The sequence below is a fragment of the Oryctolagus cuniculus genome, chromosome 2, assembly GCF_964237555.1.
Source record: "Oryctolagus cuniculus chromosome 2, mOryCun1.1, whole genome shotgun sequence".
NCBI classification, from domain to species: Eukaryota; Metazoa; Chordata; class Mammalia; order Lagomorpha; family Leporidae; genus Oryctolagus; species Oryctolagus cuniculus.
The window spans coordinates 141,739,385-141,753,508 of NC_091433.1; the positions used below are offsets into that span (position 1 = coordinate 141,739,385).

At 40.8% G+C, this 14,124-nt stretch overlaps 1 protein-coding gene across 13 annotated transcripts in view; it reads left to right on the plus strand.

The window, feature by feature from the left end:
* Nucleotides 1-14,124, plus strand: part of PUS10 (pseudouridine synthase 10) — an 89,547-nt gene that overhangs the window by 53,625 nt on the left and 21,798 nt on the right. For all 13 annotated transcript variants that reach the window (XR_007916329.2, XR_011386631.1, XM_051838411.2 and 10 more), the window contains 6 exons: nt 2,265-2,376; nt 4,534-4,595; nt 4,888-4,933; nt 8,569-8,633; nt 10,063-10,148; nt 11,218-11,343. Coding sequence is in view for 11 of the 13 variants with exons in the window: in XM_051838411.2 (XP_051694371.1) it covers nt 2,265-2,376; nt 4,534-4,595; nt 4,888-4,933; nt 8,569-8,633; nt 10,063-10,148; nt 11,218-11,343 (497 nt within the window). In the remaining 2 variants the exon portion in view is untranslated. The remainder of the gene's footprint in view (nt 1-2,264; nt 2,377-4,533; nt 4,596-4,887; nt 4,934-8,568; nt 8,634-10,062; nt 10,149-11,217; nt 11,344-14,124) is intronic.

The following is a 14,124-nucleotide window of genomic DNA, read 5'->3' on the forward strand; positions in this document are numbered from 1 at the left end:
TCCCCACTTCCGCGGGGGAGCGGCACACCGCCGGCCGGCTCTCTCGGGGGCTGCTCAGGTGTTCCTTCAGATAGATGTTCCTGGTGCATGTTGTCTCTCTCCTCCTTTATAGTCCTCTTCCACCAATCCCAACTCTGCTACCCACACGCCGAGTACGCTGCTCTCCTCCAATCAGGAGCAGGTCCCACAGTTTATTGGTTGAACTGGAGGCAGCTGTGTAGAAGCTGTTTCCCTTCTCAGCGCCATATTGTGGGAAAGCAGATGCATAGAATAAGTCTTAATTCCAGTAACTTAGTCTAGTCCGAGTTGCTCCCAGTTGCTCCCCACACACCCAAATAACTATATCTTTTAATTCTGTTTTTCCACAGATTTTTGAAGAACTCTCATATATAGGGATAAGATTTCCAAGCTGTCTGCTAACCTATCCTCTGATTCTTTAATCTGGAGGGGAAAAAAATAACTGAAGCTTTTTAACTAGATCACGTGCTCTAAATAGCTTTCAAAGACTGAAGGTTTTAAAACAGCAGTGTTCTGAAATATGTACTGAGCAATATTTTAACTTATTTTTGGGGTTGGCTTTTGCTGCAACACTTTGGAGTCTCCAGCATTTAGACTTTTTTTTTTTTTTTTTTTTTTGACAGGCAGAGTTAGACAGTGAGAGACAGAGAAAGGTCTTCTTTTCCGCTGGTTCACGCCGCAAATGGCCGCTACGGCCGGCGCACTGCGCCAATCCAAAGCCAGGAGCCAGGTGCTTCCTCCTGGTCTCCCATGCGGGTGCAGGGCCCAAGCACTTGGGCCATCCTCCACTGCCTTCCCAGGCCACAGCAGAGAGCTGGACTGGAAGAGGAGCAACCGGGACAGAATCTGGCGCCCCGATCGGAACTAGATCCTGGGGTGCCGGCGCCGCAGGCAGAGGATTAGCCTAGTGAGCCGCAGTGCCGGCCAACGTTTAAATAATTTTAAAAATAGTTTCTATTCATGTGGTTTTTCTGATTTGACATTTTATTCTTTAAAATCCATTCTCATATAGTTATTACTTACTGTCAACTGTGATACTGTTTTGTGCAAATATCATTAAATACTTAAACTGTTGGTCCAATACCATGATAGTTTTTTAAAATTTCAAAAATGTTTCTGATACATGGAGAATTAGGAGCAGTTTTTGAAGCTCAGTGTCTGAATAAGTTCTTGAATGTAGAGAAATAATTTGATTATTTGTCAGCTGTAGGACTTACTTTGGTATTCCATTGGTTAAGCCACAATTCCAAAGCATATGAGCGCACTCCCTGTAACTAGTTACATTCTCAACTGGATCCTGAATGGGTAGATCTAAATTTCAATTGTAGAGAAACAGTGATTTTTATGTTTTTTAAATGTCAATTAAATTTAGCCATTAGCTAAATTACTTTTTGTTTTGTGCCTGCAGACTGTAGTGCTTTTTGATTTTAAAGAATTAAATTGTAATGGATATTGCCTACAGTAACTATCAGTGAAAATTAGACATTTAAAAGGGATGATTTACAAGTTGGTCCTAACCTTCCCTTTTTAAAAAACTGCCCTGAAAATAGCCATTTGTCTGGTTTCAAGTTTTAATTATTTGAATGATGCAAGCTTGTTAGTTTGTTTAGTGGTATCTCAGTGTTCTCAACAGAGTGGAGCAGTTTTAATAATTTTTCTTTCTTCTTACCTTAGTTCCTTCCTATCACAATTTTAGATTACAAACTAAAGCTAGAACTCATAATAGGGACTTCCCAAAACGTATTTATTGGTTCATGTGTATATTTGGGGAGAATGTCAGTTTTTTATTCAAACATTTATCTGATATTACATTGATGAGCATTTTAGAACAATGATACTTTAGAATTGAATATTTCTTCTTCAGAAGTGTAGAAAAAAAAGTACAGCTTTTTACATTGATTTCCCAACGGTAAGCCCCAATGTTCAACAAGAAAAGAAATAATACGGGTGTGATTATTGTAATGCACAGCTTTATAGTTTCTGAGCAATAAATGATCATCTCACCCACCATTCTATCTCCTGGGATCTGGCAATTCAGAAAAATCCAGTATCTTACATGTCATTTAAAATGTAGCTCCTTGATATATGAGGTCCATGAGGTGAGGAATTTTTGTTTGCTTTTTATCTAGTATGTAGAACAGTGTCTAGCACATCATAGGCACCTGATCAGTAATTTTTAATAATTGCATAAATTCTTTAAGAGAAAAAGTGGACTTTCAATGTCAGTGAATTTTTATGTTCTTCAGAAAGCAGAATTTGTCTCTGGAAAGAAATGATATAATTCAGCTAAAAGAAGCTTACAAATGGATAACTCATCCCCTGTTTTCAGAGGAACTGGGTGTTCCTGTTGATGGAAAGGTATTGAGTCATTTGCCTTGTTAATTTTATTCTCTAGTGTTACCAGTTTTATTTCATTATGTGGTAAAGCTTTGGTTAGCCAAAAGAATCGTCTCTTTTATTCAGTGAAGGATTTTTAAGCCTTTAAAATGTCAATTCCTGACAGTGTTAAATTTAGATCCTTTCTTTCATTTTTTTCCCCAAAGATTTCTTTGTGATCCAAGACTCTTATGAATGTAATAGGTGCAGTGTACCCTAAATGGCCTTAAAAAGTTAAAAATGAATCTCTGCCTTTACTTATACTGTATTTGGAGGCAAAGGTTTATTCCTGTGTTGCAATATCTAAGTAACTGAGCAAATGTAGAGTCCACTCGGTGCTGATTTTCCTTTGTCTGCGGCCAGTCATTTTCAGATACACACACTTATTCAGGACTACAGTGAGAATCCACACTCCTGGGGTCTCAGATTCCTCTGGCAACTTTTGGACAGAGACTGCCTTGAGAACCAGAACACTTGGCCATCTTTCCTACTGCGGGGAAGACCTGGCTTCAGTCTCTGGAATGGATTGAGTCTCAGAGGGTTTCCAGATGTGGAAACCAAACATATTCCTAGCTTATCTTAAATTTGATTTTATTTATTTATTTATTTTTAATCTGTAATATTTATAAAATTTTATTTAGTTTTTAACAATTTCAGTATAGTTTAAATTAGTTTTAATACTATGGCCTCATTGTTTCATTATTTTGCTTGAAAGAAATTCCCTGAATATCAGATGCGCCCTTACTGAAATAAAATTACAAACTATCTAACAAAATCATAAAGCTACATAGTTTATTTTTTAGCCACTCTGAATCATATAGCTCTGTTTCCTTCTGTGAGTAAGAATAAGCTCTGACTGTTCTTTAAACTGAATACTGAGAGAATAGAGAATAAAACCACTTCACAGATAGTATGAAGAGGAAATGAGGTAATGAAAGTACTTTGGAAATTAGAGAAGTCATTAATGCAAAATATTTTTACCTCAAATTTCAGTTTTGAAGCACAAATATATTTACATGTTGAATCAGTGAGAACAGAAAATAGAAAACAAAAGATGTAATGTTCTAATAGATTCAGGCCAAGTGAGATGTTTTTTGAATAAAGAAATGTCCCTTTTAATTTTGTTTTGTAGATTAGAATAAGGAACAAAGAAGAAGCTATTCATTATTATGATTCTAGAGTAGCTAATAGGCTTGCTGACAATTCAGTGAAATCAATAAATATAAAACCAATAAACACAGAATTCAGTAAAAAAGACAGTTGTACCTGGTATGACATTTATAGCTTTTGTTCAATGGGGAATTCTCTGTAGAGGTAAAAGTACAGAGAGTATGAAATTGTACTTTTTTGATGTACAAGAATGTTTACTGTAGCATTTTTTAATAACAAAAATATTCTGCAGTTTAAATGTCTGATAATTCCTGGAGCTGAAAAAGATGTCCATGGGATAATATTAAATAAGTTGGTTTCCTAAAAACATACCTAATACCCGAAAAAGTATATATGCATATGTTTATATTCATCAAAATGCCTAGAAACGCATCAAATTGTTAATAGTTCTGCCTCAGTCCAAGGGGTCAAAAGCCATCCTATGCTTGATCGCTTTATAATGTACATGTATGGCTTTTATAATAAAACAAAAAACTAACATGACTCTTTTAAAACTCAAATCCGTCAAGAAATTTGATTCTCTCCAAAGAAGCTTGTTAGGTAGTTTTTAAGGATGTGAGTACAATGTTGTTTTCCTTGCTGATAATCCTAATCATGGTATCAACAGAATTGTTCTTCATTTTTTTCAATTCCCTGAATTCTTCTTTTATCTTCACATCTAATTTGCATATTTGTCCCCAAACATACACATTTATTTTGAAATTTAGTTAAAAAATTTTTTGGCAGTATCATTGTGACTGAGTTTCAGAAGTTAACACACACAAACACACACACACACACCCAAACCCAACCACACTTTCCTTCCCGGTTGCTCCTTGAGCAAGCTGATGTGAGAACAGCAGTGTTTCCAGTTTTCCTTGTCACCCTTTTTCAGAGCCAGCCTTTGAGAGTTCATGTCTATTTCCATTCATAAGTTGTTAGATGTGAGTTTCCTTTTGCTCATTTGTAAACTGTCTTTATAATTTTTAGAGCTTGTTTGAAGTGAGTGTGGTCTTTGCTCACCCAGAAACAGTTGAGGATTGCCACTTCCTGTAAGTTGCCACATGAACAACAATGTCAATTGTGTGAAATCACTCATCTTTTTTGGTTTTCATGAAAATAGTGTTGCTTCTCTTTCTAATGAGCATGTCATGTTGTTGTAGGTTTAAAATGTGTGCTGTAATACAAGGTTCTTAGGCAAACCAATGCAGCTTGCGTAAAGATTGATTTTTGTCTGCTTTTGATGCCCTGAGTTTAACAGCCATGTTGTATAAAGTATATTTGAATTACATCTACCCCTAAATAAACTCATTTACCTTTACATTAACTTGAATTTCATTTTAGAGGTACAGTCTGCCCAGATTGTTTCAAGCCAGCCAAAAACAAACAGGTAAAGATTTCAACTTCTTATTATTTAGTGAGTGTTTTCTCATTTGTTTGTTCAAATAACTATTTAAAAGGATATACATTGAAATGTGGTAACTCTATGACACCAAGAATCAATTTTTAAATATTCCCATTTGCTCCATTTATTATTGTAATTTTTTTTAACTATTAGCAACTTTGCATCTGGTAAGGAAGTTATAGCACAGAAACATCCTCAAATTTTTGTCGGTGTCTGACTTGTCTCACTGGTTCACCTAATTTAGAATCAGTGTTTCAGTGGTGTTACTATTACCCATTTGGGGAAATCCAACTTTTAGATTTTAATTCCTCAAATTACATCATCTGGGAAAATCTGTTCAAAGTATCGGTAGCATTCCAAACTTTAGTCTGGTATCCATTTCCTAGAAATTGGTGTTTTAAAAACATAATCCAAAATTAATAATTTTATTTAGGATAGTCCTTAATTCAGGTTAAGTATCCCTTGTCTAAAATCCTTTGGACCAGAAATGTTTCATGTTTCAGATATTTTTGTATTGTTTGAGATTTTGGAGTATTTGCTACACTTTACATGTTGAGCCTCCTTGATGTGGATTTTGGATTTTCAAATTAGGGATAGTAAAGTATTTAGCTTATTGTAAGCTATGTTTGCAAAAGAGGCATTTTATTCAAAATCTCCTTTGCTGTCCAATACTAGCTGGGCTTCACATTAATAAGCAAGCACATTAGAGGTGCTTTAATATATTACACTGGGACAGAATGGCATGGCATGGCACTGGCAATTGTTCACACCCTAGTTATTTAGCTGATTTCATATAGTCAGTCATCTACAGTTTTCATGACATCCATTTGTTGTTAAGAGTTGTTAAAAATAATAGGATACATGAGAATGTATCATTGGTTTTTCCTCTTGTTTTGACTAATTACGGGCCTTTTAAAACTGGGGAGAGGTGTTTGTCACATTTGTCAAATACTCTGTGCAGAGATAATGAGAAATGCAGACTAGGCCTGAGGTAGTGTGGCCCTGCTTTCCTCGCTGCATGGGCTCCTTGGCTTTCCCATGGGTGTTCAGCACCCCAAGGTTAATGGGCGACATCGCTCCAGATTGGAAGTGACAGGCCTGGTGTGTTACTGTCCCAGACTCTGCATGGCCGTCTTTGTCGGCTAAAGGGATTGACATCTTGTTGTCTGGTTTCACTTTTTGTTACCTTTGAGGAAATATGCAAGTGCCAGCATCAAATAATCAGACAAGCAGATTTTTGTACAACCGTCATAGCCACCACACCACTTCTCCAGTAGGAGTTGTAGAGTCTCAAATGTCTTTTTCTTGCCTCATGGCTGGGAGTAAACGGTAAACTGAGTGACCTTTTTTTTTTTTTTTTTTTTTTTGACAGGCAGAGTGGACAGTTAGAGAGACAGAGAGAAAGGTCTTCCTTTGCCGTTGGTTCACCCTCCAATGGCCGCCACTGCTGGCGCGCTGCGGCCGGCTCACCTCACTGATCCAAAGCCAGGAGCCAGGTGCTTCTCCTGGTCTCCCATGGGGTGCAGGGCCCAAGCACTTGGGCCATCCTCCACTGCACTCCCTGGCCACAGCAGAGAGCTGGCCTGGAAGAGGGGCAACCGGGACAGAATCCGGTGCCCCGACCGGGACTAGAACCTGGTGTGCCGGCGCCGCAAGGCAGAGGATTAGCCTAGTGAACTGAGTGACCTTTTGAGAGGCCTAGATTCCATGTCTTATCAGATAGGCACTTGATTTTTAGTTCTAATCCTACTTTTTTTTTTTTTAAGATTTATTTATTTAGGTATTTAGGTCAGGGTAACACAGAGAGAAGAGAGGCAGAGAGAGAGAGAGAAGGAGATCTTCCTTCCACTGGTTCACTCCCCAGATGGCCGCAAACGGCTGGAGCTGCGCCGATCAAGAGCCAGGAACTTCCTCCGGGTCTCCCACATGGGTGCAGGGTCCCAAGGACTTGGGCCATCTTCTACTGCTTTCCCAGGCCATAGCAGAAAGCTGGATTGGAAGAGGAACAGCCGGGACTAGAACTGGTGGCCATATGGGATGCCAGCAATTCAGGACAGCGCTGGCCCCATCCTATTTTTTTTTTTTTTTTTTTTTGACAGGCATAGTGGACAGTGAGAGAGAGACAGAAAGAAAGGCCTTCCTTTTTTCTGTTGGTTCACCCCACAATGGCCACTGCGGCCGGCACACCGCACTGATCCGAAGCCAGGAGCCAGGTGCTTCTCCTGGTCTCCCATGTGGGTGCAGGGCCCAAGGACTTGGGCCATCCTTCACTGCCTTCCCAGGCCACAGCAGAGACTTGGACTGGAAGAGGAGCAACTGGGACAGAACCTGGTGCCCTGACCGGGACTAGAATCCGGGGTGTCGGCGCCGCAGGCGGAGGATTAGCCGATTGAGCAGCGGCGCTGGCCCATCCTATTTGTTTTTTAAGGTTTATTTATTTCATTTGAAAGGCAGAGCAACAGAGAGAGGGAGAGAGAGAAAGAAAGACATGTTGCATCTGCTAGTTCATTCCCCAGATGGCCACTACAGCCCAGGTTGAAGCCAGGAGCCAGGAACTCCATCCAGGTCTCCCATATGAGTGACAGGGGCCTAAACACTTAGGCCATTTTTCTTTGCCTTCCCAGGTACATTAGCAGGGAGCTAGATCTGAAGCTTAGCAGCTAGGACGTGAACCGACACTTTGTACCAGCTTAACCTGCTTTGCCACAACTCTAGCTCCAGTTCTAACCGTATTGTACCTTGCAGAACTTCCTAAAATTCCCCAGAATATAGTTTGAAAAACATTGCTTTGGAGCTGGCGCTGTGGCCTAATGGATAAAGCAGCCGCCTGCCGTGCTGGCATCCCAAATGGATGCTGGTTCATTTCCTGGCTGCTTCACTTCCAATCCAGCTCTCTGCTCTGGCCTGGGAAAGCAGTTGAAGTTGGCCCAAGTGCACCTGCACGGGAAACCCGGAGGAAACTCCTGGCTTCGGATCGGCATAGCTCTGGCCGTTGGGACCATCTGGGGAGTGAACTAGTGGATGGAAGACCTCTCTCTCTCTCTGTCTCTGCCTGTGCCTCTACCTCTCTGCAACTTTGCCTTTCAAATAAATCTTTAGAGAAAAAGAAAAACATTGCTTTGGTGATAAACTGTTAAGATGCTTACATTTTGCTCCTTTAAGTGAATATAATTTCTCATAACAGAAGAAACAATTGTGATTTATCATAGCCATGATTACATACATGAATTAATTCTCATATGTCTACCATGTAGCTTGGCTTTTATTTTAAAAAATCCCAAGTGAGACATTTGTGTAGACGCTCTTCCGTTCAGTGCAGTGGACTTGCTTTGTGGCTGGTGAGGGCTGTCGAGTTGACAGGTGCCAGGCAGGCTGGTTGGCTGCTTTGTCTGTAACCCTGGCAGCCGTCTCCTCAAGCACATGCGAGGTTTCCACTGGAATGCAGGGAATGAAGGTTAGATGCATCAACCAAATCCCCCTTGAGGTCTGAGGGAACAAGGAATTCTCTCCTTCAAGTATATAAAATGATGCAGTTTTCCAACCATGCTCTTTGTGTCACCTCTGATGTTTTCTTCTCTAGGTGATATAATGCTTTTTCTTTTCATTTTACCCTGCTCTAGTCTATATTCACTAGAATGGCAGTTATGAAAGCTTTGAATAAGATAAAAGAAGAGGATTTCCGGAAGTAAGTAGAAGTATTGAAACAAAGAAGTATCATGGAGTTTTTAGAATAAAGGGGATGGACTGGATGTATTTCAGGAACCAGAACTCAGTCTTAGTCACTGTGAGACCCCCAGTTTGTGGCACAGTACTTGGAATGTAGTACTGTTCGGTAAGTGTACTACCGACCCAAGAGAGAGTTGACCTGCCCAAGATCAACTGGGAGTAGAGAGTGACCGAGAGGCAGATTTCTTAACACTCCAGCCCTGTGCTATTCCTATCACAGGTGAGCAAACTCAGCAGAGCCTTCTCTTCCCTCAGCTGAACATGGACTATAGTGGGAAGTCCAGGATTAGGGATGTCGCAGCAATAGCAGTGGTCAGAGACTCAGGAAATCTGGCTCTAGGCCACTGTCTATCTCCCAGTTGAAATCTTAGGCAGCTGAGCTCCCTCTGTAGTCACTGATATCCTTTTCTAAGACGTAAATATGCTGAGAGCCACTTTGTACAATTAGTCTTATATATGTTAATTCTCAGGGCATTCATTTTATAAAGTCAGATGTCACTGTAGTTATCCTTCCGAAGATATTTGAATATAAAGCAATGACAGTGCAAGGAGAATTTCATGTCTTTTATTGACTAAAATTGAATCTCAGGAAGTTTTTTTGTTAAATTTGAGAAAGTAGAGGTAGTTACTCTACAGCCAATAATGCCTAAGTTTTCCTGAATGATTGATTTGTTAAGTGATCTTGGGAAACCATATGAAATTTTCAAGCCATGCATTTGGGGTTATGTCCATATGTAGTCATTTACAAGTAGACTCCAGTCAGTGGCTATAGAAATTTCTGCGTGGTGGACAGAGAATAAAGTCATCCTTGTTCTTTCCTGTCTTCAGCTGGATTTCAGTTTCTTAGCAGAGGGCAGTGTCAGCTCCATTCCATCTTTGCTGGCTCTGGGGTCTAATTCACAGGATAGTAGTTAGAATGAGAAGGAAACAGAAAAATGGTAGCACACTTCCTTCTGGGTGGGACTTAATCATATGACCAGCTTCACACTGCCTGGCAACACTACCCAGAGATTGCTGTCATGAAAGCCAGCAGCAGGTGACCCAGGGTAGCACACTGGCTAATGCGCCCAAAGGGGTTTCCTCTGCGAAGATCCAGATTATTTCTGCAAATCTCAAGGCTGTTGGAAATTCCCATCTGTGAAGATGAGGCCTCCTGAGCATCAGAGGTAGCAGTGAGACCCTGATTCACTGAACACCAACCACAGGTGTAGAAAGTGGTGTGCTCCCACCTGACAGGCCTTCCTGTTCGGGAACTCAGACAGGGAGCAGGTTAGGCCTTGTGACGCTCAGGCTGCGTGTGTGTCTTGGACGATGCCGATTCATGTTGGTTTTGTGATTCAGTATTGCATCTGGAAAATAGTAGCTGTAAAATTTATTTTGTTTTGCAGGCAGTTTCCTTGTCCTCCAAACTCACCAAAGGCCGTATGCACTGTTCTTGAAATTGAATGTGCTCATGGTGCTGTTTTTGTGGCTGGTAAAATATTTAGTCTGGAATCTACATTCACTGTCAAACTTACTGTCCTTTCTGAAAAGCGACTCCTTTTCTGTTAAATTCTTACTGCTGTTATTGGGTTCTTACTCATCTACTCTTTTGAGAAGTAGAACTGATAACCAGACTTTAGGTTCTATAAGCATTCCTACCAGATATTTGTTACTTAAGATGCAATGTCAGTTGCTAGGTGTTAGTAGTTTTCATCAGAGATGGCTGAATAAAAATATTAGCAGATGTAGCGACCAGAAACTGTCAGGAGAAAGCAGCACAGAGAATGGTTTTATAATAGGAAAGAAAACTTGAAAAAGTAATTTCAGTATTGCCAAAATGACTAAACACTTGACTTCCACCTTAAAAAAAAAAAAAAACTGTTACATTGACTTTCCCAAGAGGTAATCTAAGTAGGCAGATTTTGTTTTGAAAGTTCCAGCTGTTTCGTAGTAATAGCTAAAACGAAATTGCTCTTTAGCTTTCATTACAATATCCTGCCCTCAGGCGATGAGAGCTGCCCACCTTGGTGTGGCTTTACTCATCTAGTGGTGAAGGAGTCATGTTCTGTTAGGGTTTTTTGTTTTGTTTGTTTTGTTTCAACTTAGAAACACTTCAAAATTTCCTGTGTTTGAATTCTTTGGCATACGTTATCACTAATGAGTAGTACATTATAAATGAAGTGTAAAAGCAATAGTTTTTTATTTACGATCTTTGGTGCATTCTTCAATATTATATAATAATTATATTACAATAATAAAGTAATTAAATATTCTATAACTCAGTTCACTAATCAGATTAATATATTGAGCATTTCTTTCAAACTCATTTAATGCATTATTCGTATCATGTCTTTACTTGTCTGTTCTGTTGCTACTTTAAACCTTTTTACCTAAATATCTATATGTCCATGTTCTGGCTTCCCAAATTACTTAAGATGAGGTCTTGATTTATGACCCAGCACTTAGGCTATTGGCACTCATCGAATAATTGCTGCTTTTCTTTTTATCCTACTGTGTTAATCACACCATTCCATTCAGGCTGCCTGACATTTCTTTGGCAGGGAGATACAATAAATACTCCAGGAATCTCCCACAAACTCCTTGGATCATTGATGGCGAAAGGAAACTGGAATCGTCGGTGGAAGAATTAATTTCAGATCATTTGCTGACAGAATTCAAAGCAGAGAGTAGGTGCTGTAATACTTGTATGTTCAATCTGCTGTCATTCATGAATTGATTTCTGTATTAGGTTAACCACCACCAAGTCTAGGCCCCTTGGCCGCACAGGGATCATCATGTCCAGGACTTCTGTAGCCTGGGCTGGACTTTGATCCAGGTGCCCAAGGTGTTCCCTGTCTCAAGGTGACTGCTTACTCCTGGTGAAATCAAAGCAACTGAAGCTACTTGAAATGGCTTGAAAGGGCTTCAGCCTTGGCCTTGGCACACATCAGCCTTGGCCTTTTTGCGGGGAATGTGAGGAAGTTGAAACACAATGTCCACATCCAGTGCTTGTTAAGAATAATCACTTGTAAATGTGTGACTTCTGAGGTCACCTATACATTTTCCAGCGATAAAGTTCAGGCCTAGAAAAAATCAACAGTAACCATTTTACAAAGACTTAAGGCAGCTGTGTTGTGTTTTCATTTCTTGGGTATTAATGAGTCCAGTTTGTGGGGTGAGCCAGGTCCTTCCAGGCTTATGTTTTCCTTTTCTCAACAGACCTGTCAGGCCATAGGCAATGTAAAATCTGGTTTCACCCAGGGTTAGATAAGAGAAAAGGGACTAAGATTTCGACTGATGGAAATCACGTCACACGTCAGGAAAAATATCAGAGAGTGATGTCACTCTTTGGCAAGGGGCTCCTAGTACAATTAGAAAAATCTTTTGTGGAGACATCCATCCTTCTGTCTGGACAAGCGTAAGATGAGTGTGCTTTGGGAATGACAGGGCTTTGGGAATGACTTGGGAAGGGGGGAGCCCTTCAGACTTCAGCACTCTTACAGTTCATTGCCTATCAGGTAGGTGGGCCTGTTTCTAAGGGTCTTTAAGAATTGTTTACTGAATGGAGAAGAAATCAACCCAGCCACCCAACAGTTTCCCAGAACCTTAGCAGTAAAGACTGGGCTATTGCCATGAGTATTTGTCTACCTAACTTCAACTAACTGGTGATAACACTTAGGCAAGTTGTGAAGAAGTAAAAATAAGGCATTGGCACAAAAAGTCTCTCTCAAAGTCTTTTTGGGGCCACCTTACCCCCTTTCTAGAAGAAGAGTAGCTGCGGAGGCTTTGGCACAGTGTGCGTTCTGCCCTCACCCCGCTGCACTCTGTCGTGAGGGTGCTTTGTGGCCATCTTTCACCGGAGTGGGGACGACCACCCCCAGACTGAGCGCAGTCTGTGAGCTCAGCATCTGAAGATGATGGACAGCTCCTGGGCACAGCACAGCTCTGGGCCTTTGTGCCAACTGGCTGCGGGCCAGACTGTAAAACCTGGTTGGCTGAACTCCCTGATTCACGGCTGCCCTTTGCTAATCGCATGCTTCTCAGATATAACACTTGATACTTCTGATTAATGGTCCACATGTGACAAGTCTAGGAAGAGAGTTCTAAGTTTTACCTCTCTGTGAGGTGAACTAGTATTATGTGCCCTGAGTGGGTATGCACACCTGTTTCACAGTCACTTCGAACCAGCACATCATGTTGTCTACTTGCTAATTCCCTAGTTAATGAGTAACAGAGTTTAAACACACTCTCAAAATCATTGTTTCAAAGAAATTTTCCCCTAATACAATTATGACTTCTCTTACTGAGTCATTCTTTGTCACATCAGTTCCCTGGTGAAATCTGGTCAGTGACTGGCTACAGGATAAAATCCAAACTACTTGATATTCTGGGCTTTCATCATCTGACATCTGCCCATCTCTCTCTTAGTCCCGCTGTGTGTTCCCCTTGCCCCCAGCCCTGGGATAAGGGCCACTGCAGCTTAGCTGAGTATTTATCATGTCTGATAATTCTTGCCCTTGATTTGGATTTTGAAATAGCTAATATACAGACTCAGTTTAGGTTTGATTAAATGATGAACTTGCCTTTTAGAGTCAAACAGTTTTTGTTCTCCTTTCTTTCATGGAGTTTAATTTTTAATGAATGTTTTTGTTTTGTTTTAAGGAAAGAAAGATTGATAGGGTTTTCACTATAAGGTTGTGGCCAGGGTAGTGGTGGGATCATTTTCCAAACAGTGCTCTCTCTGCCCATGAAATTGTTGATAGTCAGGGTCTGGCTTTGACATGAAAGACACCTCACTCTGCCATTGAACTGTGTGACCTTGGGGAAATTACCTATTTTTTTTTTTTTTTAAGATTTTATTTATTTATTTGAGAGGTAGAGTTTAGAGACAGAGAGGCCTTCCATCCACTGGTTCACTCCCCAAATGGCCATAATAGCTGGAGCTGAGCTGATCAGGAGCCAGGAGCTTCTTCTGGATCTCCCATGCAGGTGCAGGGGCCCAAGCACTTGAGCCATCTTCCAGTGCTTTCCCGGGCCATAGCAGAGAGCTGGATCAGAAGTGGAGCAGCCAGAACATGAACTGGCGCCCATATCAGATGCCAGTGCTGCAGGTGATTTAGCTTACTATGCCATAGTGCGGCCCCCCAACCCCCCCCCCCCCTTTAAAGATTTACTTATTTGAAAGAGAAAGGGAGAGACAAGGAGAGAGAAATCTTCAATCCATGGTTCATTCCCCAAGTGGCTGCAATAACTGGGGCTGAGCCAGTTGGAAGCCAGGAACAACTTCTGGGTCTCACACATGAGTGGCAGGGGGCCAGGGAATGGGGCCATCTTCTGCTGCTTTCCCAAATGCACTAGCAGGGAGTGCATACCTGCTTCATAAGGTTGTAATAAGAACTAAATAAAATTACGCATTATTTTTACTCTAATGCCTGGAGGATAATAAGTACTCAGTAAACGGTATTTAT